We start from the raw sequence: 27848 nt of genomic DNA on the forward strand, positions 1-27848 counted from the left end.
GGGGCTGTGAGCAGGGGCGGGGCTGTGAGCAGGGGGCGGGGCTGTGAGCAGGGGGCGGGGCTGTGAGCAGGGGGCGGGGCTGTGAGCAGGGGGCGGGGCTGTGAGCAGGGGGCGGGGCTGTGAGCAGGGGCGGGGCTGTGAGCAGGGGGCGGGGCTGTCAGGGGCGGGGCTGTGAGCAGGGGGCGGGGTTGTGAGCAGGGGGCGGGGCTGTGAGCAGGGGCGGGGCTGTGAGCAGGGGGCGGGGCTGTGGGCAGGGGGCGGGGCTGTGAGCAGGGGGCGGGGCTGTGAGCAGGGGGCGGGGCTGTGAGCAGGGGGCGGGGCTGTGGGCAGGGGGCGGGGCTGTGAGCAGGGGGCGGGGCTGTGAGCAGGGGGCGGGGCTGTGAGCAGGGGGCGGGGCTGTGGGCAGGGGGCGGGGCTGTCAGGAGGGCAGTCAGTGAGAGCGAGTGCCGGTTGGGGATGAACGAGGTGGAGGGGCTGCGGCACCGCCGCCTGGACCAGCCCCGGGTCATCAACGACGAGACTCCAGACACCGAGAGCAAACACGGCAGGTACACGAGCAGCGCCCGCCCCGGCCCGGCCCGGCCGCCAGGGGCTCGGGCTGTGTACAGGGGCTCGGGCTGTGTGTACAGGGGCTCGGGCTGTGTACAGGGGCTCGGGCTGTGTACAGGGGCTCGGGCTGTGTGTACAGGGGCTCGGGCTGTGTACAGGGGCTCGGGCTGTGTACAGGGGCTCGGGCTGTGTGTACAGGGGCTCGGGCTGTGTGTACAGGGGCTCGGGCTGTGTGTACAGGGGCTCGGGCTGTGTATAGGCCGCTGTGCTCTGTCGGTGAATGGTGGTTTGTTTTGTTGCTGCACAAAGTCAATGCGGTTCTGAGAACCTCTTCCTCAGTGCTCACTGCGTGTCGGGGTGTGTGTGTGTGTTGGGGTGTGTGGGGCTCTGTGTGTGTGTGTGTTGGGGTGTATGGGGCTCAGTGTGTGTGTGTGTGTGTTGGGGTGTGTGGGGCTCAGTGTGTGTGTGTGTGTGTTGGGGTGTGTGGGGCTCAGTGTGTGTGTGTGTGTTGGGGTGTGTGGGGCTCAGTGTGTGTGTGTGTGTTGGGGTGTGTGGGGCTCAGTGTGTGTGTGTGTGTCGGGGTGTGTGTGGGTCAGTGTGTGTGTGTGTGTGTTGGGGTGTGTGGGGCTCAGTGTGTGTGTGTGTGTGTGTCGGGGTGTGTGTGGGTCAGTGTAACGCTGTGTGTGTGTGTGTCGGGGTGTGTGTGGGTCAGTGTAACGCTGTGTGTGTGTGTCGGGGTGTGTGGGTGTGTGTGTGTGTTGGGGTGTGTGTGGGTCAGTGTGTGTGTGTGTGTGTGTGTGTGTGTGGGTCAGTGTGTGTGTGTGTGTGTTGGTGGCCTCTGTGTGTGTGTGTGTGTGTGTTGGTGGCCTCAGTGTGTGTGTGTGTGTGTGTGGGGCTCTGTGTGTGTGTGTGTGTGTGTTGGGGTGTGTGGGGCTCTGTGTGTGTGTGTGTGTGTGTCGGGGTGTATGGGGCTCTTTGTGTGTGTGTGTGTGTGTGTTGGGGTGTATGGGGCTCAGTGTGTGTGTGTGTGTGTGTCGGGGTGTGTGGGGCTCAGTGTGTGTGTGTGTGTGTTGGGGTGTTTGGGGCTGTGTGTGTGTGTGTGTGTGTCGGGGTGTATGGGGCTCTTTGTGTGTGTGTGTGTGTGTGTTGGGGTGTATGGGGCTCAGTGTGTGTGTTGGGGTGTGTGTCGGGGTGTATGGGGCTCAGTGTGTGTGTGTGTGTGTTGGGGTGTGTGGGGCTGTGTGTGTGTGTGTGTGTGTGTGTTGGGGTGTGTGGGGCTCTGTGTGTGTGTGTGTTGGGGTGTGTGTTGGGGTGTGTGGGGCTCTGTGTGTGTGTGTGTTGGGGTGTGTGGGGCTCTGTGTGTGTGTGTGTGTGTTGGGGTGTGTGGGGCTCTGTGTGTGTGTGTGTGTGTTGGGGTGTGTGGGGCTCAGTGTGTGTGTGTATGAGGGGCTCAGTGTGTGTGTTGGGGTGTGTGGGGCTGTGTGTGTGTGTGTGTTGTGTGTGTGGGGCTGTGTGTGTGTGTGTGTGTGTGTTGGGGTGTATGGGGCTCTGTGTGTGTGTATGTGTGTGTTGGGGTGTATGGGGCTCAGTGTGTGTGTGTTGGGGTGTATGGGGCTCAGTGTGTGTGTGTGTGTGTTGGGGTGTATGGGGCTCAGTGTGTGTGTGTGTGTGTTGGGGTGTATGGGGCTCAGTGTGTGTGTGTGTGTGTGGGGGGGGGGGTGTATGGGGCTCTTTGTGTGTGTGTGTGTGTGTGTGTTGGGGTGTATGGGGCTCAGTGTGTGTGTTGGGGTGTGTGTCGGGGTGTATGGGGCTCAGTGTGTGTGTGTATGGGGCTCAGTGTATGTGTTGGGGTGTGTGTCGGGGTGTATGGGGCTCAGTGTGTGTGTGTGTTGGGGTGTGTGGGGCTCAGTGTGTGTGTGTGTGTTGGGGTGTATGGGGCTCAGTGTGTGTGTGTGTTGGGGTGTATGGGGCTCAGTGTGTGTGTGTGTTGGGGTGTATGGGGCTCAGTGTGTGTGTGTGTGTGTGTGTCGGGGTGTATGGGGCTCAGTGTGTGTGTGTGTTGGGGTGTATTGACTATCACCCCTACCCTCTCCCGGCTCCACTGGCTCCCCATTCCCCCAGAGGATGAATCCTGATGCTCACCTTCAAAGCCCTTGACGGCCTCGCTCCTCCCTACCTCTGTAATCTGCTAACTGCAATCACTCCGCTTCGCCCCCTTCTTGGCCTTCTTCAGGTCCCCCCTCGAAACCCTCCTCTTCGACCATGCCATCGGTCACCCCCCTTTCCCCTCCCTTCTCCCCCCCCTGACCCCAGCTCGGGTCTGAAATGCTATCCAATGTTCAGCGCCTTGGGACGTCCTCCCGACCTGAAAGGCGCTATACAAATATTGTTGTTGTTGTTGCATATAGACCTGTCCATTCCCTCCGCTCAGCGGGTTCTGGCATGCTCCATGTCCCCCGCCCAGCCCGCTGCATCATCACTGGGGGCATCCATTTCAGCCTCTCGGGACCCACCATTTATAATTTCATCCCACAGTACCTTCGCTTCCTCCCTTGCTTCCTTCAAGGCCCGTTTCAAGACGCTCCTCTTCTATTGCGCCTTCGGTCATCCTTCTATCCCTACCCTCCTTGCCTTCCATACCTCCTGATCCCAACCCCCAGCTTGCATCCCAATCCCTGCCTGTCCAGCGCCTTGGGACATCCTCCCAACATGAAAGGCGCTATATAAATGTAATTTGTTATTGCGTTGTTGGGCTGTATGTGAGTTGGGGTGTATCAAGCTCTCGCTGTCGGCGAATGTGGAGCTCTGCGTGTGTCAGGCTCTCTCTGTGTTGGGGTGCATCCTGCCTCAACCACCCTTCCTGATAAAACGGTTGTGTTTGAAGTCATGAACCTCAGACTCTGAAGCAAAAGCTTTATCAGCTAAGCCAGCCTGACATTATCTGCAGAATCATGAGATTTTAGAGATGTTTTTGGTTTTGCTGCAGTTAGTAATTTGCTTTACAAGTACACAATTATTTTCTGTGTTGTCAAGCCTTCTTCCTTAATCTGATGCTTTCACTAGAATGTTACTTGTGAATTTAATGTTGTAAGGAATTTTCTCCCTTCCCCCATTATGTACAATGACTTACTGTTGCTGAATATGTTTCTCTTTTAGTACTGATAGTGGGAAGGTGTTCCGAATAACTCTGACCACTTTGGCTGTGACCATTCTGACGCCGTTTCTGGGGGCATCCCTGCTTCTGCAGTGTCCGATAAACCCTCTGCCTCTCAGGTAACCCTGTCATTGTTTTGGGTATGACTGCGGTAACTGTTCAAGTAAATCCCTGATGTGCGGTTGAGCCACGTCCCAGGTTTGGGACTCCCTGAAGTAGGGAGGAGAAAATCAGTTTTTTTTTTTTGCTCGTACTTGTACTGCAGTGACCCCCTGCTGCAAAGCACACATGCTCTTCAAACCAATGAGACATTGGGCGAGTTGTTAAACTGGGATCCATTCAGTCTGTTCAGGTGGACGTTAAAGATCCTGAGGAGTTTTTCAAAAGGAGATGGAGTTTCTCCTGGTTTCCTGGACAACACCCCCCCACCCCCCCCAATAAAATCAGTCATGGCTGTGAGACATTATTTTGCGTGAGTTGGTTGCTGCCATCGCTTATACAATATACAGTATATCCTGTGAGGTGCTTTGACACATCCTTAAGATGTGAAAGGCCTATATGAAATGTAAGGGTTATTATTATTTTACATTATGATCCCCATGTTTGTTTTTGCAGCTACAAAGAACCTCCACTGTTGACTGGGGCTTTGGAACCAAACCTTAAGCTAAGGGAATCAGAGCGTCTTTTTGAAGGCCAGCTGGTTGGACCAGAATCTATTGCACACTTTGGAGGTAAGGACTCGGTCAGGGGCTCTTGTGCAGTACAGGGATTTGGGAGGAAAATTATTTTCAATTGTAATGTCTGTGTTTGTTTGGAATTTTAACCTTGAGAAATTCCAGGTACTGGTATGTGGCAATTCTGAAACACGCTGTACAAGTTCTGTTGCACAAGACCAGGAAGCAGTTTTGCTTGACAATACTCAGCGAGCACCAGCCTGTTCCATGTCCCCTGTCCTATCCGGCCCACCATCGGCTGGCAAGCGTTCAGCCACTCTGCCCTGTTCACTGAAGCTCCGTCTCAGTGTCTCTCCATCTCACCCCCTCCCTCCCACTTTCAAAGCTCACCTCAGAGCTCACCTTTGTTCATGCTTTTGGTCTCATACCACTCCCCCCTACCACCCCCCAGAGATCCTCCATCCCGGCTTGAATCCTGCCACTGTCTCACACCACGGGCTGCCGAGACCCTCATACACATATTCACGACATCCAGGCTTGACTATGCAAACTCTCTACTTGTTGGCCTCCCCAACTCCTCCCTCCATAGACTGCAGATCTTCCAGAACTTTGCAGCCCGTGTCCTTTCCCGCACCAGGCTCAGTGACCCAATCACCCCCATCTTCACTCAACTCCATTAGCTTCCCATCGCACAGAGGATACAGTTCAGGATCCTGGTCCTCATCTTCAAAGCCCTTCATGACCTTGCTCCCCCCTACCTCTGTGACTTCCTAACCCCCTACCAACCTGTCCGCTCCCTCCGTTCAGCGGGCTCCGGCCTGCTTCACGTCCTGCATCTCGCCCATGCCACCGTTGGAGGGTGGGCCCTCAGCTACTCCGCCCCCACCCTCTGGAAATCCATCCTGCAGTACCTCAGCCTCGCCCCCTCCCTTGCCTCCTTCAAGACCCGTCTCAAGACCCTCCTGTTCAACCGTGCCTTTGACACCTTTCTTCCCCCCGCCCACCACTCTCCCCTCAGCTCGGGTCTGAAACACTGATTGTGAAGCACGTTGGGACGTCCTCCTGACGTGAAAGGCACTATACAAATGTAATTTTGTTGTTGTTGGATGTCCAGCCAGCAGTGCAAAGTGTTTGAAACGTTCTCCTGGCACGAAAGGTGCTATTTAAATGTGAAATGTATTGTATAATGTTGTGTTACTGCAGTAAAGCATTGTTATAAGGAAATAGTTGGCGGTTCATAACATTCTAATCCCCTCCCACCCCCCACACACAATGTGACTGTGATAACAACAATAAACTTACATTTGTATAGCGCCTTCCACGTCGGGAGGATGTCCCAAGGCGCTGGACAGTCAGAGTTTCGGAGCCGGGCCGGGTTGGGGATCGGGGAGGGTGAAGGGCAGGCGGGTAAGCAGGGTGATTGAAAGCACGGTCGAAGAGGCGGGTCTTGAGATGAGCCTTGAAGGTGGCGAGGGAAGAGGCGAGGTGGAGGTACTGTGGGATGGAGTTCCAGAGGATGGGGGCAGAGTGGCAGAAGCCCCTCCTGCCAATAGTGGGGCGAGTGAGGCGGGGGTCGCAAAATAGGCTGAGCAGAGGGAATGAGCATGATGGTAGGGGGGGAGCAAGACCGTGGAGGGCTTTGAAGGTGAGGACCGGGATCTTGAACTGTATCCTCTGTGTGATGGGAAGGCAGTGGAGTCAGGTGAGGATGGGGGTCATAGAGTCACGGAGCCTGATGCGGGAGAGGACATGGGCTGCAGAGTTCTGGATGATCTGCAGCCTATGGAGGGAGGAGTTGGGGAGGCCGACAAGCAAGAAGTCTGTATAGTCAAGCCTTGACGTAATGAAAGCGTGCATGAGGTGATAACCGGTCAGTGCGGTCGGGCACACTGCTCTATGCGCATGAAGGCATCACAAAAGGACACTTGCTTTCCACCCGCTTCCTTTCTGCTTGTTCGCTTCAGCTGTGGAAGATTCAGCAATGATGAATGTTGACAGAATAATTGCAGCCAAACTGCCTCTGAGGAAACAGAATCCTGTGCTATATGACCTTCGTGACAGAGATATCACTTTAAATTAATTCTGGATAAATGCCTTGTCTACTGTTCCCTAGATTACCTAATCCGTTTTCTAGATACTTTTAGTGTACTTGCAAGTTTTTGAGCGGTTGCCAGTGGATACAGTGAGTAGTTATTTGGATGGTCATGTCCTTTGTCATTTTTCCTTTTCCAAGTGCTTCTTTGCTGCTTTCAGCATAATAATAATCTTTGCATACTGTCTTCTGGGTTGGAAGACGTCTCAAAGTGCTTCAAAGCGTTGTATTTTTTTGTGGCTGAATGTGGAAGCCAATTTCTGCACAGCAATGTCCCACAAACAGCCATGAAGTGAATGATCTGTTTTGTTTGAGAGATTGTTGGCCAGGACACTGGGAGAATCTCCCTTTTCTTTTTGAACTTTCCACAACCTGTATTTTGTAAATCATTCCACTGCCCTCTTTATTATAAAAAAAGATTAGATGATGGACACTGATGCAGAGTTTTTTTAGAGGATTTAATAGATGAGAATGTTGTAAATACATTAACATGGTGATTGTGCGATTGATAATCTGTGGGTCTCCATTGAACAAGTACCATTGTGCATTGATGGTAATGATATGCCCTGTTTCACTTCATGACTGTTGTGGGACATTGCTGTGGAAATTTGTTGTGTACAAATTGGCTGCCATGTTTGCCTACAAAATACACAACCACTACCATTTCACTCTATATCCTCTTGTGAAGTCCTTCTGACATTCAAAGTGCTATATTAAATGCAAGGATTAATATTATTTCATCTACTTATAATACATGAGATTGATAATGAATATAATTTGATATCATTAAAATGTGCAAAAATCACAATATTTACCATATTGAATCTCATTTACAAGAGTGCTTGTGCTTTCTCAGTGAGTTCGTTTTCAATAGAGCTCTGTTATAATGTAGGGAGACTTTTAGAACATTAGGGGTGGTCCCTGATATTTACTTATCCCCAAAGCTGACCCCTTACCAGCAATGCATACATAGCACATAGGAAGTGATGTTGTCTGCAACCTGGAAGTTGGCTATGTTCTACCCTGTGAGCCAGCTGGCGCATGGGAATTGATACACAATGCTGACTGGCCATTGCGGTTCTGCTATAAGGCAGGTTGGGATGTTACGGAGTCCGACCATCAAGTTATCACTGGACTCTGTTGCTGGGGAGGGGCTGATTCATTGCAGACCTGTTTCCAGATCAGAGCCCGAGAAGAAAAGGTGGAGAAACTCGCCCTCCGTGGTTTTGCAGATTATGGAAACCTAGTTTCTAAAGAATTGTTGTGTAACATTTTTGTTAGAAACTGTCTGTCAAGTGGATACAATATTTATTGTATTTACCCAATAAATATTAGTATTGGGTAAGTACACTGTCGCGTTAAAAGCTGTGTGTTATTTTAATCACTGTCCAAACATTAGTGTCCCATTTGGGCAGAGGTAGGATGGAACCTGATGATGCAGCATGGATTAAACTGAATGTCTCATGTTAGATCACGTCCAGCAAATTCTATAGTGAAATCAACATTTTTTTCCTATAAGCTGCTAAGTTTCGAAATTACTGTCAGCTTGTCATAGAATTAGATTTTAGGATTTATTTTGACATTTATTGCAGCAACATTGTTTGAGAACTTCTCTTTTCTTCAAGGTTTGCTTTGTATTTCTAAACTGCCTTCTCTGCATAATTATTTTACACAACCTTTCTCCCACATCTCCCCCCCCCCCAGGCTAACTTTATTTGATGGGGGAGGTTATACTGCTCTCGTGCTCTTTTGTGCTTGTCAAGGTGAGGCAGTGCTGGGTGATAGAGCATTTGCACTGTGTGCATTCACTGCCTTCATTGAGCAGTTGGCTGGTGGGGGGGAAAGATACTTCGACTCTTTAGCAACATTGAGGATAGGGGCAGTAAAGAAAAGGTTACACTCCCTTCACTAGATTAGTGTCAACTCCAACCTCAGAAGAGGACCCTTGCAGTGTTAGCATGACATTTTGCTATTTCCCACCTAGTCATTCTGTGGGCCCATCTGAAACATTGCTAAATGTTGGGCAGTTTTGTGTTTGATGCCCACACCCAACAGGGCCTGGTTAAGAACATCTAAATCCATATAGAAGCTTTGCAGCTAGCCAACAGTGGAGACATTCATCCTATTGCCATTCATTGTAATTTCACTGGTATCTAGAAGCAGCTTTGTGCAGTCATCGAACATCAGAGGGATGTGTCTGAGTACAATAAATGAAGTTGCAATTTCTGTGACAGACAATGTTGAGTTTGACTTCCAGGTCTCATTAGTTTTCAACCATTGATCCATGGAGATCAAAGCCATTTGTTGGTGAGTAACCCTTTTGTGTGGATCTCTGCAGATGTGATGTTCACTGGCACGGCCGATGGCCAGATTCTGAAAATCCAAGATGGGCAGATCTACTCTGTGGCGAGGATAGGCAAGCTGCCTTGTGGTAAGATATTACATAACAAACGACATTTCACAAAGCCTCTGAAAGAAGAAAGAATGCATTTCTCAAGATGGTTTAAGATTAGTTATTGTATCAAACAGTGCAAGCTCGGGCAGGCCTGTCGCCCACATCGCAGCATCTATTAACACAATGTTAATGTGCAGGCTCTTACATTTTTTCTTCTCTATTTTGTTCCCATCCAGTTTTAAATTGCAATAAAATTATAATCCTTGCATTTGGTATAGCGCCTTCCACATCAGAAGAATGTCCCAAAGTGCTTCATAGGATATACTGTAAAGTGCAGATCGACTCTGTGTTTGCGGATGAATGCAGCATCAAGTTGGTGCAAGGCAATGTCCCACAGACTGATGAGCCAAGATCTCAGACCGAGATTCAGTAACTGTAACACTCCAGACTGTATGGCCAAGTGCTACACACATTCATCCCCATGACCAGTGGGAAAGTGAACTGGTGTATTTATTTTATTCCAACTGCTTCTGCTTCTAAAATGCTTGGAGGTATTTGACATGAGAAGGCGCTATACTTTTTTTCCCTACTTTGCATTAAATTGGCCTGTAGACTTGCTGCTCTGTGTGAGTTGGGGCTGGAAAGATGTTTTTTCCATTTGGGATTTGCCATTGCAAACAAAAGATTTACTATTTTTTTGATTTGGGACCTCTTACCCTCACTTTCACCCTCCTACCCCCACTCTCTGTTCTCCACCTCTCCTAATCCCAACACCCAGCTCAGGTCCAAATTGTTGACTGTCCAGCGCCTTGGGATGTCCTCCCAATGTGAAAGTGCTATACAAATGTAATTTGTTGTTGTTGGTATGTGGTGGACACCAAGGGAGGAGGCTCGAGACACATAGTGATGGGTTTCCGCTTGTGTCGGGCACCCAGCTGACAAAAAATATAAAGGTTTTAATTGACTTTCATGTTCGAATTGAAGAGTTTGAGAGATTCTGTATCTGACAATTGAAAGAGTACGACTCTCCTGATCTGACCAATTAAGCTGAAGGCTATAAATCCACTGGTTGTCCTTTCCTCTATTGAAACTCTTCACCTTAAACAATCACTGGGGTTAAACCCTTGTTGGATCAGTGAACATAAATGGTGCAGTATGACTATTCTATGATATGACCCGGAGAGTGTTTGTGTTCCACTCTGTCACCTTCTATTTAGGTACAAGAGAAGATGAACCAACCTGCGGAAGACCTCTGGGTATTCGGGTCGGCCCCAATGGGACCCTCTATGTTGCTGATGCTTATTATGGGATATTTAAGGTTAATCCACTCACAGGTAAAGTGCATCATTAATCAACACTCAACCAACTTAGACTGTCACTCCACTATAAGGGAGTGTTGCATTGTATGAGGTGCCGTTCTTTAGATGAGACATCAAACTGAGGGCCCCTTTTGCCTACTCAGGTGAACATCATAAAATACTATGGGATGATTCCTAATCCCTTCTCATGTTATCCTTATATTTTCCCCTTTATTACAAAAACATTAATGACTTATATTGTCCTTTGAGTAGTTCCGATTGAATCTGTTTTATTCAGTGCCACAGTCTAGCGTAAATTAAATCGCTATCTTAGATAATTCAGCTGAACTACGGCCATACGTTGTTGAGGCTTTTAATTTGAAAACCTTGACTCCAGTATTTTGCTGCTCAGCCATACAGCAGCTCCCAAGTTGCTACAGTGATTTTTTTTTTAAAAAAAGCAAACCAGTGAGTTAAGACTATGGTCATGGCTGTATTTATAGGCAAATGCAGCAGACACTTTGTGTGTGAAAGCCAATTTGTGCCCAGCAAATTCTCTCACAGACAGCCAGGAAGTAAATGACCGATTTAATTCTGGCGATTGTTGTCCAGGACGCTAGGAAAAGCTCCCTTCTGTTTTCAAATAGAGTCATGGGATCTTTAACGTCCAACTAAACAGACAGGATCTTGGTTTAACATCTTATATGAAGGAATGCACCTCTGACAATGTAGTGCTCCCACAACATTGTATTGCAGTGTCAGCCTAGACTTTTGGTTTCACCTGACTCTGAGGTGAGAGTGCAACCAGCTGGGCCAGGCTGACACCTGGCGGCTATTACAAAGGTTCATTTGTGTGGGTGAATACTTTCAGGTGAAGTGGAGATGCTGGTCTCTACCCAGAAGGTCATTAAGGGCCGGAGGATGGCTTTTGTGAACGATCTCACCGTAACTCGTGATGGAAGAATGATCTACTTCACAGATTCCAGCAGCAAATGGCAGAGAAGAGACAACCGCTACCTGGTGATGGAGGGAACGGCTGACGGACGGTGAGAATGGATGCTTCAGAAACTTGTTCTATTTCAAATTTTCTTGATGTTGAGTCGTGGGAGACTGCTGTCTCCTGAGATGTGGTGAGTCCAGCCCCCCGCCCCCCCTCTCCCACTTGAGGTGGGGTTGAATCTCAGCTCCTCTGAGATTTTTATTTTTAGCCACAATTCACTGGTCAATTGACAGAGCCACTGGAAACGCGTGCCTTTAATTACCTAGTCACAAAGCAGAAAGACTTTTAACTTCTCATTTCAACTCGGGCTTGTCTAGAATTTCAGTCTGGTGGCTTCAGCTGTAATGAGCTGCTTGTTTCTAGCTGTGAAAATAATAATACTTACGTTTGATGCAGTGTCTTTCATGTTGGGAGAATGTCTCAAGCGCTTTGCAGCATTTATAATCAAGTGTAGTGACTGTATTTTGTATGTGAATAAGGCAAACAATTTGCACACAGTAGTGTCCCACAAACAGTCATGAAGTGAATAACCATTTTTGTCTGGCGGATTTAAGCTCTCTGAGATGCATGAGGGGCACTATATAAATGGAAGTTGTTAGTGAGGACGCCGGGAGAAACTCTCTTCTCTTTTCGAATAGTGCAATGGGATCATTAACATCCACCTGAACAGGCAGATGGGACCTTGGTTTAATGTCTCATCCGAAGGACGGCATCTCTAACAATGCAACACATGCCAAGCATCGTTTTTTAAAAAAAATAATTTGGTAACTCAATCCACCACTGTTTGAGGGACACAGCTGTGTGCAATTGGCTGCTGCGTTTCACCCATAAAATACACAATCAAACTACTTCACAATATATTCTGTGAAGTGCTTTGAGACATCTCAACAACGTAATAAGGCGCTATATCAAATGCAATAATTATTATTATTTGAGTGTCAGCCTAGATTATAGTAGTTCAAGGTCCCGATGTGGGCCTTGAACCCACAACCTTCTGACTCAGTGGTGAGACCAATCTCCTACCAATTGAGCCACACTGGGATTCTGGGCAATGGGATTATCCTCTTCACTGAAAGGGAGGGGAATGGCTGACTTTGCCTTTAGTGACCTGCCACTTATGTGGAAAAGTTTACAGTCTGAACTGCTCCAGCCTTCTCTTCTTTCCCAGCTCTCCAAGGCTGTTTGGAGGTGAATGTATACGAGTTCTGCTCTGCACCATTAGTTTCCCACAGTGATGGAGCCGGATATCACACATTCAGCACTTAACAGCTGCTCTTATCAACACTGCACCCTCCTGGTCTAATTGAGCCCTGTTTTTACTGCAGGTTGATCGAATATGATACATTGACCAAACAATTGGAGGTGCTCATGGATGATCTGAGGTTCGCAAATGGAGTCCAGCTTTCTCCAGCCGAGGACTACTTGTTGATTTCGGAGACGACCATGGCCAGAATTAGAAGGTGTGGGCAAAAAACAGCTGATATGATGACTGCATGTATCAAAATGAATCCAGTGCATGTAGGTCACATGGTCAGGTACAACATAATCTCAGTTTAAGGTGCTGTTGAAGTAAGATTGTTGAGTGACTACAGGGCATTCTGTACACAGTACACACTGCAATGCAGTTGTACATCAGTGAGAGTGAATCTTGACATCTAAATTCCACATATTTTCCAGGTATCATACCTCGGGATTGAGGAAGGGTGGCCAGGACATATTTTTTGACAATTTGCCTGGCTTTCCTGACAATATTCGGCCGAGCAGCTCTGGAGGCTATTGGGTGGGTATGGCAATTCTTCGCCCGAATCCTGGCTTTTCTATGGTGGATTTCCTTGCTCCACGACCATGGCTTAAGAAACTGATTTTTAAGGTAGGCAATGCACTGATCAAACTTCTCCTCTTCTGCAGATTAATAGTCACCTTAACGTTTTTATTTAACAAAGAGGGCTTTTGGGACATGTACTTCCCTACAAAAACAAAACTTAAAGTAGCAGCTTTACAACAATAACAAACAACAAAATTACATTTATAGAGCGCCTTTCACGTTGGGAGGACATCCCAAAGCGCTGAACAGTCAGGTGTCGGGGCCCGAGCACGGGGGAGGGGTGGTGTAGGGGTGAGAGAAGGCAGAGAGGTGGGAGGGAGACCAAAGGCACGGTTGAAGAGAAAGGTCTTGAGACCGGCCTTGAAGGATGCAAGGAAGGAAGCGAGGCGAAGGGATCGTGGGATAGAGTTCCAGAGTGTGGGGGCAGAGAGGCTGAAAGCCCGGCCACCGATGGTCGGGCGGGAGACATGGAGCAGGCCGGAGCCCGATGAATGGAGGGAATGGGTAGGTTAGTAGCGAATCAGCAGGTCAGAGAGGTAGGAGGGGGCAAGGCCATGGATGGCCTAAAAGGTGAGGATGAGGATCTTGAACTCGATCCTCTGGGGGATGGGGAGCCTGTGGAGTCGGGTGAGGGTGGGAGTGATGGGGTCGCGGAGCCTGGTGCGTGAGACTACACGAGCTGCAGAGTTTTGGATGATCTGCAGCTTGTGAAGGGAAGAGTTGGGAAGGCCGATGAGGAGGGAGTTTCCATAATCGAGCCTTGAGGTGACGAATACATGGGTGAGGGTTTCGGCAGCCTGAGGGTTGAGGCAGCGGCGGAGTCTGGCAATATTGCAGACGTGGTGGTAGGCAATGCCGGTCATGGCATGGATGTGGGGGAGAAAGGACAGTTCAGGGTCAAACAAGACACCCAGGTTCCTGACTGGCTTAGTGAGGTGGAGTGTGCAGTTATGGATGCTGATGCTGCCAGCGCCCGAGGAGGTGCTGGTGCGAGCCAATCAGTAGGGCCTCGGTCTTGCTGACGTTGAGTTGGAGAAAGTTGTCCTCATCCAGGACTTGATGTCGGACAGGCAGTCGGTCAGGATGCCAGTACCACAAAAACAACAACAAGATTCCATTTATAGAGCGCCTTTCACGTCGGGAGGACGTCCCAAGGCGCTGTACAGTTGGGTCAGGACCCGAGCAGGGGGGAAATGGTCAGGGTGAGGGAAGGGAGAGGGTAGAGAGTCGAGAGGGGAGCTGAAGGCACGGTCAAAGAGAAAGGTCATGAGACCGGCCTTGAAGGAGGAAAGGGAGGAAGCAAGGCGAAGGCACTGGGGGATAGAGTTCCAGAGCCGAGAGGCTGAAGGCCCGGCCACCGATGTTAGGGTGGGGGATGTGGAGCAGAACGGAGGGTACGGACAGGTATGTAGGTATGTAGGTCGGAGAGGTAGGAGGGAGCAAGGCCGTGAATGGCCTTGTAGGTGAGGATGAGGATCTTGAATTCGATCCTCTGGGGGATGGGGAGCCAGTGGAGGCGAGCGAGGGTGGGAGTGATGTGGTCGAAGCCTGGTGTGGGACAGTACACGAGCTGCAGAGTTCTGAATGACCTGCAGCTTGTGGAGGGAGGTGCCGGGAAGGCCGGCGAGGAGAGAGTTCCCATAGTCCAGCCTTGAGGTGATAAAGCGTGGACCAGAGTTTCAGCAGCGTGAGGGGTGAGGTAGTGCCGTAGTCTGGCGACATTCCGGAGGTGATGGAAGGCGGTGCCAGTTATGGCGCGGATATGAGGAAGAAAGGACAGCTCAGGGTCGAACAGAACCCCGAGGTTCCTGACTGGCTTTGAGAGGTGGAGAGTGCAGCCTTGGATGCTGATGCTGTCAGCGCCTGAGGTGCGGAAGCGCTGACGTGAGCCAATCAGGAGGGCCTCAGTTTTACGTGCGTTGAGCTGAAGAAAGTTGTCTCTCGTCCAGAGACTGCCAGGACATCGGTGGTCGTGGAGTTGAGGGTAGAGGAGGAAAGGTAGAGTTGGGTGTCATCCGCATATATGTGGAAGTTAACCCCATGTTTGCGGATGATGTCACCAAGGGGGAGCATGTAGAGGGTGAAGAGGAGGGGACCGAGGACAGAGCCCTGAGGGACACCGAACGAGACAGTGCAGGGGCTGGAGGAGAAGCCGTTTGCTGCGACGAAGTGGTGTGAAAGGTAGGATCCTGAGGATGACACTGCCAATAATGCAGTGCTCCCACGCCACTAAACTGGAATGTTAGCCTGGTCCATGAGCTCAAAATCCCAACAGAGCGTGAGCCCAACAGCTTTTGACTCTAGAGGTGAGAGCGCTATAACATTAGGCAAGCTAACATTGGGTAAGGGAGGAAAGAGGTTGAAGGAAAAAATGCATTCTGATATTACTTATTTGATAACAAATTTCATTGAAATTGGAGCTCAAATAAGATCTGTTGGTGCTGTAATTATTGAATTGGAGAGATTGCCTGAGATGATAATAATCCTTGTATTTGATACAGAGCCTTATCATGTCTTCGAGGCATCTCAAATCGCATTGTGGGTGAAATGCGTCAGACATTTGCGCACAGCAGTGTCCCACAAACAGTTGTTGATTGAAGTAACCCATTTATAATAATTTTTTTGACGGTATTATTACATCCAGAAAAGCGATCTGCCAATCGACTAACAACCGGTTTCCTACTTACTACTGGGTAAACCGTGGCGGGTGGAGTAAGGAAACTTGCCCAGCGTTTTGCTCTCCCGGAAATCGAACCCAACTCTCTCCCTTGCAAGGCGAGTGCTCTGACAACTGAGCTACAGCATTCCAAATAAGTTCTGTTGGTGCCGGAGTTAGTGAATTGGAGCAAATGGATGAGATGATCAAGGTAGTCAGTAATTTAGGGCCCACGTGTCTTGTGGTTCCGGTGGACATGGAGTCTCGTGTTTCATGTTGTGCTGGCTGCTGCATCTGCCTCAAAATCAGCATTGACGTCATCTCAAATTATTCTGCGAGACATTTCCTTTTCGGTGAAGAGGGCTGCAACAAAAGCCAGGGCAGGTGCTTGAATTCTTGTCAAAGCTGGGGAGTTGCAAAGCTTAATTCTTCCAAACCCTTTGTGTTTTAAAGAGAATCCTGTTATATATTTGATGTCTATCAGTTGGTAATGGTGACCATTGCTGCTTCCAGCAGGCATTCGCATTTACACCAGGTTCAATTGTGACTGACTGTGAGAGAGGGTTGGTTTTGCTTTATTTATTTAATGGTGCTAAAAAATCCTCACCTGTATTTTTGTTGTACTTTTTTTTAGCTGTTCAGTCAGGAATGACCATGAAGTTTGTGCCCAAGTACGGCCTGGTGCTGGAGCTGGACGAAGATGGCTCCGTGCGGCGAAGCCTCCACGACCCGCATGGCGTTGTGGTGCCCTCTGTCAGCGAGGCCCACGAACACGAAGGGTACCTTTACCTGGGCTCTTACCATGCTCCCTTCCTTTGCAGGCTGGACTTGAACAAGGTTTGACATCGCTGCAGAGAGACGAGAGTGTTTCCCTTCCCCCTCCCCCTCCCAAAATTCCTAGGTGAGCCCAGCTGAGAACATCTGCAAAATGCAGAAGCAGCACGTTTGGAAAGCTGAGGAACCTGACTTGCTGAAGGACCTTTCTTTAATTCCTGCCTCCCAACCCGTTCAGCTTGGCCACCCCTCACCCCAATCCCTGTTGAAAACGTGTGAATGTTTAGGAATAATTGGCGTGTGTTCTCTGGAAAGCTCCATGTTCCCCTGCAGGGATTATAACTTCAAATATGCTGAAGGGCTTGTGATTCTGTCGATTGTAATTTCAATTCCCTGCCTTGGGACATGGATAAGAAACAGAGAAACTCATCTGCTGTAATGTATTACAATTACAATATCCTGATACTGTAGTTATAACATAGTATACAAATCCTGTGTGATATCAATCCAAACCGTGCTGTTTTAGTTGCTGGGTGCCTGATTCAGGGACACCCACCCACCCACAAAATCAGACAATTCACTTACAGTGTGAAGCGCTTTGAGATGTCTCATCCACATAAAACGTCATATCAAATGCAAGAATTATTATCTTTAAGAGCAGTATTCCCACATCCTGAATGGAGTATTCCTCCAATCTGAATCCAGACTGTGCAAATCAAACCTTCAAATCTTGAAAATAAAAGTTAAAAGGTTAAGAAGTTTGTTGAACTAGCCTTGATGCTTTAAACACTGTAAAACGATGATGTGATACATATCACACTTAGTGAGTTAAAGCTGCAAACGCACTGCATTACCACAATACTTAATGGTAGGGGGGCTTAGCTTATTTATTTGTGGCAATTCAATGCTGTTAATTATTGACTAACTGCATTTATTAACAATGTGATAATTATGTCACATTTTTCAATCTTTTATTGTAGAATAAAATTGTCCGCTGTCCTGGTCAGTGGGAGTTCTGCACACATGTAGAGTCCCCTTTGATTGCACTCAGTCCTGAGTGAGTGATTTGAAGCTGAGTTTTTTCTAGTTGTGTCTCGCCCCACTGGAGGCTGCATATCATATTGGGTGGGGCCTCTCGTGCAATTTTGAAGCAAGTTGCACAAATTTTAAAGAGTGCACTTGGAACCTCACCTCCAATATGTTTCACTTACAGAGTTGTTCCCATGGGTCAGAAGGAAAATTAATAGGATTCTATTTTTTTTGGAACAACAACTTGCATTTATGTAGCGTTCTCATGAAGGGTAGCCTCCCAGAGCGCTTAAGGAGTAAAGGAATCCTGTTAACAAATGCCGTGAATTAAACCCATTCTCTGCCTCGTCAGAATAAGGGTAAAATGTGAAGATCACACTTCATTTCCCCTCTCCTAACCTCAAGTTAGTGTATTTGACTGGGTAAGAAGGATATGCAGGCATTGGAAGCATTGATTTTTGTTCCAGATGGTGACCGCAGTATTGGCTAGTGCGTCAATTTGGCATTGTCACTATTGTAGTATTTAATGCTCCATATTGCACAGTTAGTGCTGTCTTTACTGTAATGTACAACACATTGCTTCTACCCTTCCAACTTGGGAGTAATGGATACTGAGTGTCTGAATAGATCAGTGTGACATATCTGGCCCAGCCTTCAATTTCCCTCACCTTAATGACCACAAAAAAGCTTAACTTTCTTCTGTTTGTTTTCAAAAATAAAAATTCTGAGAATCTGCACTGAATGAGATTTCTAGCTTTGCTGTGCACTGAAAAATAAATGAATAAGTGTGTACCTGTGTTGGTTATCTTTTGAAGCCTGTATAACTGGGTTTAAGGGGATTGCATTGTGACAACATTGTAAAAGTAAGATCATAAATGAGGCAGTGGCTATTAACATAATTAATATTAATATAATCCTTGCATTTGATGTAGTGCCTTATCACATATTCAAGACGTCTTAAAGGCTTCACAGAATATATTGTAAAGTGATTGACTGTATATTTTGTGGGCATAACATGGTAGCCAATTGTGCACAGCAGTATGCCACAAACAGTCATGGATTAAGTGACCAAATTTTTTTTTAAAAGGGATTATTACCCCAGGAAAAGCGAACTGCCAATTGCCTAACAGCTGGGTTACTACTTACTGCTAGGAAAACAGAGGCGTGTGGAGTAAGGAAACTTGCTCAACGTTTTGTTTCGCCCTGCCCAGGAATCAAACCCAGGTCTCTCGCAATGTGAGTGCTCAAACCACTAAGCTACAGGACTCCTGAGACAATACTGTGCTGGAAAGGGTTGGATGGGATACTTAATTACATTTGGTAAATCACATTCTGACAGATTTAGCTTGGACTGGCTTTATTATAGTCCCCAAAATGGTTTGAAATCTAGTGTGGACCCTTTTTATTTTGTAAAGAGCCAGTTGCCACAATAACTTTTATTAATGTGGGTTTGTTGGACTGCAGCATTGCTTGATTTCCTGTGCTCATTGAAAAGGATGGCCTACAGCCTGGAGTATGGACGCAAGCTACGACTAAAGATTTTCACCTTCACCTAATGGAGATAGAGTTTGTGCTGTGGTCTGGACGATTGTATTATATTCAGTTGTGTTGCTCACAATTGCATTTAGGAAGACGTTGAACATGTGATTTCCTGATGACTCATGAGTGACTTGTGTCATTCTTTTCAATTGAGGAGGTGGTGATTGTGGTCCTCGGGTTAAAGCTAACTGTATTGTGACATGTTTGGCAAAGTGAGTTAAGTTAATACTATGGTGGACTCTGATACGGTACCCACAGGTCTGCAATGATATAGGGGACTGATAATGACTGACAAGCCCATCATCATGGGACTTTTTTTGTTCAGCTGGCTGTCTTCACCATCATTAAGAGTATTCAAACCAGACAGATCCATGGACTTTTGCTTGGTACACGTGGATATTCCCATGAACTTGGAGTGGTTAGTTCACCAAAACAAAATGAAACTGATCATTAAAATGAATACTTCAGGCACACATGCAGTTTATCATTAGCCTATTTACTAAAGATTCTGTGTTTACATCACAGGAATGGTGATAATCGAGGAGAGGCAAGCAATCTATTGTAATGTACAGTGACAGTCAAACTAACGCCAGACATTACCCAGTTAGTGCAGCAGATAAGGTTATTTGGTAAATTCTTTGACTTATAATTGTGATACCAATTGTTATTAGGGCTGTAGATTTGGCACAGCATTTTTGATCAAAAATTGCAGAGCAATCACGCTAAATTTAGTGAATATCGTGGGAAATGTTGGGAGAAGTCACGGGTATGCAAATTCAATGTTACCTCTTCATACCTCCCAACATTACTAATGTCTAAACCAGGACCTATGAATGCAAATCCGCAAGACCGGTTTGTGGGGAAGCGGCTGGGCTGTCGGTGTGAGAACATGTGCTAGCCTCGTGCCAATAGTTTGAATTTCCCACATAAACCTTGATAGAGGATGGTGCACGTGCTAGCCTCTCAACATTAATGCAGGAAATCATGGGCACAACCACAAATTACATTTGTATAGCACCTTTCATGTCGGGAGGACCTCCTAAAATACTGGCACAGCAGGTTTTGTCACGGGCAAAAGGGAAAAAAAAAAATCAGTATCTGACATTTTCTCCACTGACTTTTTTTTTCCTGCCGTGACAAACCTGAAGTCCTTGTTATCAACAAGTAGCCGAACAGGTTGATACACCGAATACGATCCTTAAAAGGTTTAAGATAAGTTTTAAAAGCTCTGCCACTGATGTGCACCGTTTATCCAATCTGACAAACGGGTACTGCTTCAAACAAACTCATTGCATGTGTAAGGTGCGGTGCTGTTGGAGCTTCGCTCTGATGCCTGAAATCCAGGACAGGCAGAGCCTGGGCTCCCACATTCCCGAAAATAAAATCCCGTCAACTGAGGTGCATTTGGATGGTCCAAATGGGAGCATGACATGAGTTGATGGGCAGGATGATGGTCCAATAGCTCAGGGCGGGTTATTGAAAGGTGGATAGTCCAATGAGAGAATGGAGCTGGTTGATGGACATGTGGATGGTCCAATGCGAGCATGGGATAGGTTGATCGACGGGCAGATAGTCCAATGGGAGTGCAGGACAGGTTGATGGGGAGGGGGAGAACTGGAAGGTAATTTGGGCAGAGCTCCAGCACTATGAACATTTAGCACTACATTTGCTGTTCCTGAGTTACAATTTCGTCACTAAAAATTGGATTGGATTGAATGGTGCTCTTCTGTATCCTCCCGACATGAAAGGCGCTATACAAACGTAATCTTGTTGTTGTATTCAGTATACCAATAAAAATAGTCCCAGTAAAGTGCAAGTGCGCAATAAAAATGAAGCAAGCAAAATTAAGATTTCTACATGAAGCAGTCAGAAAATTATTGTAGTGGGTCTATGTGGATTATTGGCATTTCAATGAAAGTAATATCCATTTCTTTTCCCAAGGAATACTCCAGACGGTGTAGTAGCAGACAAATTCCTGAAAAAGAAAACAATGAATGACTAGGCAAAACTAACTCACTGGGGTCTAATTTGTGAGATTTTGTAAATAGCAAATCTTCGATGTGTTGTGGCTGAGCCTCTGGAAGTTTGCTTGGTTGACACTCTCAGTTCTAATTTCTATAAAGTAACAATTTAGTACAACATTTGCCCACATCAAACCAGATCAGAAAACTCGCATTGATCTAATAGCTCCACTGTATCACCACATCTCGAGCCTCTGATGGTAGAACTGATTTGATTCATCTCAAGATCGCTGTGAATAGAGGGTTTTACCAGAATAGATCCGATACATTAGGCCTTTTTTCCCCTAGTAAAGAAGGGGTTTAACAGAGCTATTTAAAATGATAAGAGTTCGATAAGGTTAGGATAAATAGGCGGTTTGCAAATGTTGAGGAGTCAGTAACCAGGGAACACAAGTATAGCGACTACAACAAACAATTACTTTTGTATAGCGCCTTTCTAGTCAGGAGGAGGGATCTAAAAGAATTTAGGAAGAACTTCTTCACACAGAGGGTAATAAGAGAAAGCGAGGTATAAACATGAAGGAGCAGGAAATAGAAGCATATGGGAGCGAGGAAGGAGAGGGTGGACACCAATGTGGAGTATAAACTGGTTGGGCTGAACAGCCTGTTTCGATGCTGTACAATCTATGTAAATGTCTTGCTTTGAGCATGAAGAAACTGGTCTTACCCGATTTAGTGGTGGCTTTGGTTGAAATGGACAGTCTTTAAAATTGAATGGTTTTCCTTTACGGCATGTTGTCCGTCCAATCACAGCTTCAACAACATATTTATATCCTTTCACCACCTTTAAAAAGAAAGTAGACTAAATCTAACTGGTACTGCATGAAACTTAAGATTAATAATAATCCTTGCAATTGATATAGCGCCTTATCATGTCATTGAAACGTCTTAAAGTGATTCACAGAATATACTATAAAGTCAACTCCAGAACCGGTGAAACTCCAGCCTCCATCTTCAGAATTGTGCAGATGAAAGTTGGTAGAAACTAAAACCATCATCAGGCTACAAATCACTGCCCAATTTAGGCCAACATTAATATTCCTTGCATTTTGATATAGCGCCTTTCACATCCTTGACGTCTCAAAGTGCTTCACAGAATAGACTGTAAAGTGAATTGGCCGTATATTTGTGGGCAAAACGCGGCAGCCAATTGCGCACAGCAGTGTCCCACAACAGTCATGGATTGAAAATGACCAATTTAATTTTGTTTTGGGGGGATTATTATTAGCCATGTGGAGTAAGGAAGGTTTCGCCTTGCCTGGAATTGAACCCAGGTGTCTCGCTTGCAAGGCGAGTGCTCTAACCACTGAGCTACAGGACTCCACTGTCAGATGCCTGGGGGTAGACCTTCTCTTTTCTAGGATTAGTGGCTGGACAGTGTCAGGCTAATATTACCAGGGATCTGGAAGCAAATGCCTTATCTGCTCTTTGCCAGCAAAGTGGCTTTTTGGTCAGGAAAAGCAAAGGACAAGGGACATTGGACAAGAAACCTTGCACCAGGCTGTGTATTAGCTTCTGTGTTTAATTAATACCACAGAATAGCATTGGATGAGCATCTGTTTAGTGAATTATTTAAACTTCCAATCAGTGGTGTTTCCCAAACTGGAAAAGCAAAATCTATTCATTTGAAACTTATTTAAGGAGCCAGTTTCTAGAACATCAGGAGAAACTCTTTTCTCTTTTCCAATAGTTTCATAAGATATTTAACGTCCACTTGAACAGGCAGACAGGGCCACGGATTAATGTTTCATCTGAAGGATGGATACAATCTTACCTGCACCGTTGCATTATTAAATCTCTTCACTTTAAACACAAAGATGTCATTAGTTTGGTTGTTATAGGCAGACATTGCGAATCGAGTTGCATTTTGAATTCCTTCATTGTTTGTAATATTCACAATATTTATTGGGTGACCAGGTTGGCTTTGAATACCTGCAACATTAGCATAATAACAGCAATGAATGAAATGAAGAGTTTGCAGGACCAGTCAATGGTACAACACAGCTACATCTTCTCTCCTATGGCAACATTTGATTCAAGAGGCTTTGGTCACTTAATTTTGGGTCAGCAGGATATTACTCTTCAAGGAGTGAAATTCTTCTGGTTGTTGGAAATCCCATTATTGACCAAATTTTTGCTTGTAGGATTATCAGGAGCTGAATGGGAATAATCCCAGGGCTTTCCATTATCCTCATTGCCACAGAAAATTTCAAACAAAAGTTTTAATTTTTACATGCAAGAGTGTAAATATTTGTGCTTAATCTTTCAACGTGCAAAGACCAGTTTGTCTTTATAACACCCTAGAACTGTAACCTCATGTTTTTGATAACTGCAAAAAACATTTGGCTTGACTTTAATTTTAATTAACTTTACAGAATACGGTTTTATGGGAAATGCTTTGAGACGTCTCAATGGTGTGATAAGGCACTATATCTAATGCAAGAATTATTAGAATATAGGAAATGCTAGACAAAAAAAACCAAGGTCCATCTAATTCACCTTCCACTTTCCTAGCAGCCTCATGAACATATGTCCCAAACTACCTTTATATATATCCCATAATGTTGTTGCCTAAAAGAAAACTATCGAATCTGTGTTTCAAAGAATCAACACTTCCTGCTTCAACCATTTCCATAGGTTCACTAAAATAGTGTTTGTGTAGAATCATTTTGAATTTACTCCCCTTCAATCTCTGGTGGTGTCCTCTGGTTTTACTATTCTGGACCAGTTGAAACAGCCTGTCATAATCTCTATTGTCTAACTCCTTTAGCATCTTAAAGACAGCAATCATGTTGACAGTAATCATTATTATTTTCCTGTTATTGTACCAGGAATTTACTTGCAACAATTTTTTTTAACCCACTTTTTTTTATATTAAAAAAAAGTTACATGCCATATTATGTAGGATTTTCCATTATCCTCATTTCCACAGTGAATTTCAACCCAAAGTTTTCACTTTCACATGCAAGAGTGCATATGTTTGTGCTGAATCGTGTGAGGGGTACACAGAAAACACACTGGGAATTTCTGCGAGATGGCAATAAGAAATTAAACCGATGGTGTTGTGTTTAGCGATTAATGTACATCAGATGTTGAATTAAAACAGCCACACAGTCAGTCACTGAGGAGATGAGCTGAACAGAACATTTGCTACACATTAACTGCAAGCAGAATCAGAGATGGGGGTGGGAGAGAGAGAAAGAGAAGAAAATACATTGCACATTCTTCACAAGGTTTTATGACATGGAAGAACATTTATGCTTCACTGTAATGTTAATGTCCTCAGTACACCGGCCAGACCAGGCCAATGCGAATTGGGAGGTTAGACACACAGTGCGGAGGAAGGCAGCCCTGAGGTTGTCACCACCAAACACATTTACTGTGACAGGGACATTGCAGCAAATTCTCGAGGCCACTGCTGGAGGAGGAAGCTATGAGGAGGCCAAATAAACGTTTACAACACGTTTCCGAGCAGATTAGAAATGCCAGGCAAGTCAACGTTAAGTGTGGCCATTTAACTGCTTGACTGGTCTGTTTCTGATCTGCTGGAATTTCGCTGATACATTTCGCTGCCCAAAGGCCAGGTAGTTTGCATCAAAAACACACGTTTTCACAGCACGAGTGAGAGTCTGGCTTTCACAGATAACACTGAGAGCCTAATGCTATGAGAGATAATAATAAGATTACAGCTAGACGCCACATCAAGTCTGCCCTGGTGTTTTTCACCAAAATTTACTGCAAAGAGGCTTTTAAGAATTAAAAAAAAACACCTTTAATGAGTGCATGAGTGCTCCAACCCTGTAAATTGAAATGTGCTTTCTGGCTTAATTATTCACCCTATTAAAAAAAACTAAGCAAAAGTATTCAATTTAAATTTGCAAACTGGAACATATGGTTTATAAAAGCTGCCACCTGGAGCGGAGAGAAAGTAACCACTTGTCCCCCCCGCCCCTCTGCCTTCAAATGCATTACTATACAATGATCTTACAAGACGTGGTCGAGGTGGACACTGAGTAGTGTTAAACTCAAACATCAGCGGCCGCTATAAAAGAGCAATGACTCAGAGCGAGCGAGCACAGCCGAGCAGGTTAGTGTTAGGTGCTGACTCTCACAACAGTGACAGACACCAGCGCCTCGCAGACGCTTCAGCAGCCGCCAGCACGAATAGCAGAGGATTCAGTACTTACCAGTGAAACTGATGAAGCCAAAGGCAAATAAGATGGGGGTCACCAGAATCCTGTCCATCCTGTGCTGTAAGGTTCCTGACTGCGTGTGGTTGCTGAGCCTGTCACACTCGCTGTCACTGCTGATCACACTTTTCTGTTTCTCATTGGTTTGGCTGTTGTACTTCCTGAACACATACGAGCTTTCACTTTGGTTACGCACACACACACACACACACAGATGTAGGTGTCATCCTGCATCAGTTGGTAACAATCTGACTGATCAGGCCAGAGGGTTGTGGGATCAAGTTCTGCATCAATTTGCTGAACTCAGTCCAGGTTGACTCTCCAATGCAAATAATCAAGTACAATTTACAGTAAATCCCGTGAAGTAGTTTTGAAATGTTCTCCTGATGTTAAACAACAACAACAAAATTACATTTGTAAAGCGCCTTTCACGTCGGGAGGATGTCCGAAGGTGCTGGACAGACAGAGTTATGGACCCGAGCTGAGGGTTGGGGTGGGGGAGGGGGGAGGGCAAGGGGTTGGGGAGGGAAGCAGGGGGAAGTCAAAAGCACAGGCAAAGTGGAAGGTCTTGAGATGGGTCTTGAAGGTGGCAAGGGAGGGAGCAGAGGGACTGTGGGATGGAGTTCCAGCGGGTGGGTGCAGAGTGGCGGAAGGCCTGCCCGCCGATAGCGGGGTGAGTGGGACGTGAAGCAGGCCAGAGCCCGCTAAGCAGAGGGGGCGAGCAGGAGTAGGGGGTTAGGTCGTAGAGGTAGGAGGGAGCAAGACCATGGAGGGCTTTAAAGATGAGGACCAGGATCTTGAACTGTATCCTCCGTGTGATGGGAAGCCAGTGGAGTCAGGTGAGGATGGGAGTAATGGGGTCGTGGAGCCTGGTGCAGGAGAGGACATGGGCTGCAGAGTTCTGGATGATCTGCAGCCTATGGAGGGAGGAGTTGGGGAGGCCGACAAGCAGTGAGTTTCCATAGTCGAGCCTCGATGTAATGAAAGCATGTATGAGGGTTTCGGCGGCCTGCGGTGTGAGACAGTGTCAGAGCTGGGCAACGTTGCGGAGGTGGGGGAAGGCAGAGCGGGCCTTGGCGCAGATATGGGGTAGAAAGGATAGTTGAGGGTCAAACATGACCTTGAGGTTCCAGACTGGCTTAGCAAAGTGGAACATAAAGGTGCTACATCAGATGCAAGGATTATTATTGTTATTATCTGTGCCCAACAGGTATTTGGTAAAATTCTGTCACATAAACTGATGTCACTAAGCTCCAGTGTGACATATGTGGAGTCCCGTAGATCAGTGGTTAGAACCCTCGCCTCGCAAGAGGATCTGGATTCAATTCCCAACAGGGCAAAATGGTGGTCAAGTTTCCTGACTCCACACGTCTCTGTTTACCTAGCAGTAAGTAGGAACCTGGTTGTTAGTTGCCTGGTGGATCGCTTTTCTGGGGATAATAATCCCTTCAAAAATAATAATAATTTGGTCACTCAATCCACGACTGATTGTGGGACACTGCTGTACGCAATTGGCTGCTGCATTTCCCCACGAAATATACAGTTAATTCACTTTACAGTATAGTCTGTGAAGCACCTTGGGACGTCTAATTCAACAACAAATGAATTAGATGAAGCTAATCCAACAATAAAATTACATAGTGTAGTGAAACACTAACACATAGGCCCACTCAGCTCAGACAGTCAGACTTCTATATGTGTGGTGTTTTCATAACAGCTTCTACTACAGATACATACAGACCAGAAATTACTGATAGTAAAACTTGCACAAGTCATATTTAATATGACATATGCAAAGTGAGTTACAGGCAAACTGTACTAGTCACATAAAATCCAACCTAATCAATATAGTACACTGCGCATACAAGTACAGGTTTGCACTGTGGTACTTCATCACAGCAGTGTGTGTGGTAAGTGCATGTGTGGTGACGGGTCAAGACTGTTTCCTGTGATTCAATGCGTCTTGACCCCTCGCTGCATGCGCTCTTACCAGCAAGCATTGGAATCGCAGGAAATGAAATTCTTCTGGGCACCGGTGACGGATCAAGACTACGGTTCCCGCTACTCAATGCAGTGGGCTGGTAAGTGCGCATACTTCGATGGGTCAGAATGTCATTTCCCACGATTCAATGCAGGTGGTAAGTGCGGGTGTAATGGAGGATAGGGGAGCGGTGTTACAAGTTAGATGATAATTACGAGTAGTGCAAATAAATCTAAATAGTTTTGGTAGGAAACTGAATGGGACTTGGATGCATGTGTACGATTTATGCCAGTGGTGGCCAAGCACCAACATGTGACACAAGGTGGCACTCCACACAGCTGGTAGTGTCACGTAGCACATTTTATGACAGGACCACTGGTGCTTGCAAGGAAAGGATTGCCTTTTTCCAACTCTGTTTAATTTAAGCTTTCAAGGCCAAACATGAATGTTTGTTTCAGAAAAAAAAACTGGATCAATTTGTTCACTTGCAACAGTTTAAAAAGTGACAGTAACATCATCATCAATTTCAAGAAATATTAGAATGCGATTTCTTCACTAATTAATTCCTTTGATGTCCATTTTCAAGATTTTATAGAAAGAAAGAAAATATAGCACTTTTCACCAACCTTTCTCTCTTTCAGACACTGAGGTTGAACATTATCCACCAGAAA

The 27848-nt window shown here is 46.3% G+C and overlaps 2 protein-coding genes across 2 annotated transcripts; one reads left to right on the forward strand and one right to left on the reverse strand.

Annotated features, from left to right (window-relative positions):
* Positions 1-389: 389 nt before the first annotated feature.
* On the forward strand, positions 390-18236 carry LOC103179203 (adipocyte plasma membrane associated protein). Its single transcript, XM_007894343.2, is given in 10 exon segments — positions 390-548; positions 3706-3822; positions 4319-4434; positions 8808-8900; positions 10082-10198; positions 11034-11208; positions 12488-12622; positions 12840-13032; positions 16278-16290; positions 16293-18236. Coding segments are annotated over 10 exon segments (1245 nt in total). The 5' UTR covers positions 390-456; the 3' UTR covers positions 16487-18236.
* Positions 18237-20404: 2168 nt separating this feature from the next.
* Positions 20405-25367, reverse strand: LOC103179201 (cystatin-F). The gene is made up of 4 exons (XM_007894339.2): positions 25194-25367; positions 22781-22938; positions 21674-21790; positions 20405-20960 (listed from the first exon to the last, which is right to left on the reverse strand). Exons 1-4 carry the CDS (start codon positions 25249-25251, stop codon positions 20883-20885), a joined length of 411 nt encoding a protein of 136 aa, XP_007892530.2. The 5' UTR covers positions 25252-25367; the 3' UTR covers positions 20405-20882.
* Positions 25368-27848: the final 2481 nt, after the last annotated feature.

The sequence above is a fragment of the Callorhinchus milii genome, unplaced genomic scaffold, assembly GCF_018977255.1.
Source record: "Callorhinchus milii isolate IMCB2004 unplaced genomic scaffold, IMCB_Cmil_1.0 Scaffold3, whole genome shotgun sequence".
NCBI classification, from domain to species: Eukaryota; Metazoa; Chordata; class Chondrichthyes; order Chimaeriformes; family Callorhinchidae; genus Callorhinchus; species Callorhinchus milii.

Coding starts and splice junctions, on each gene's coding strand:
- LOC103179201 (XM_007894339.2), bottom strand. CDS start 25,251: ATGGACAGGATTCTGGTGACCCCCATCTTATTTGCCTTTGGCTTCATC. Junction 21,791..22,780: donor TTAATAATGCAACGGTGCAG/GTAAGATTGTAT, acceptor TTCTTTTTAAAG/GTGGTGAAAGGATATAAATA. Junction 20,961..21,673: donor CAAAGCCACCACTAAATCGG/GTAAGACCAGTT, acceptor TTTCTTTTTCAG/GAATTTGTCTGCTACTACAC.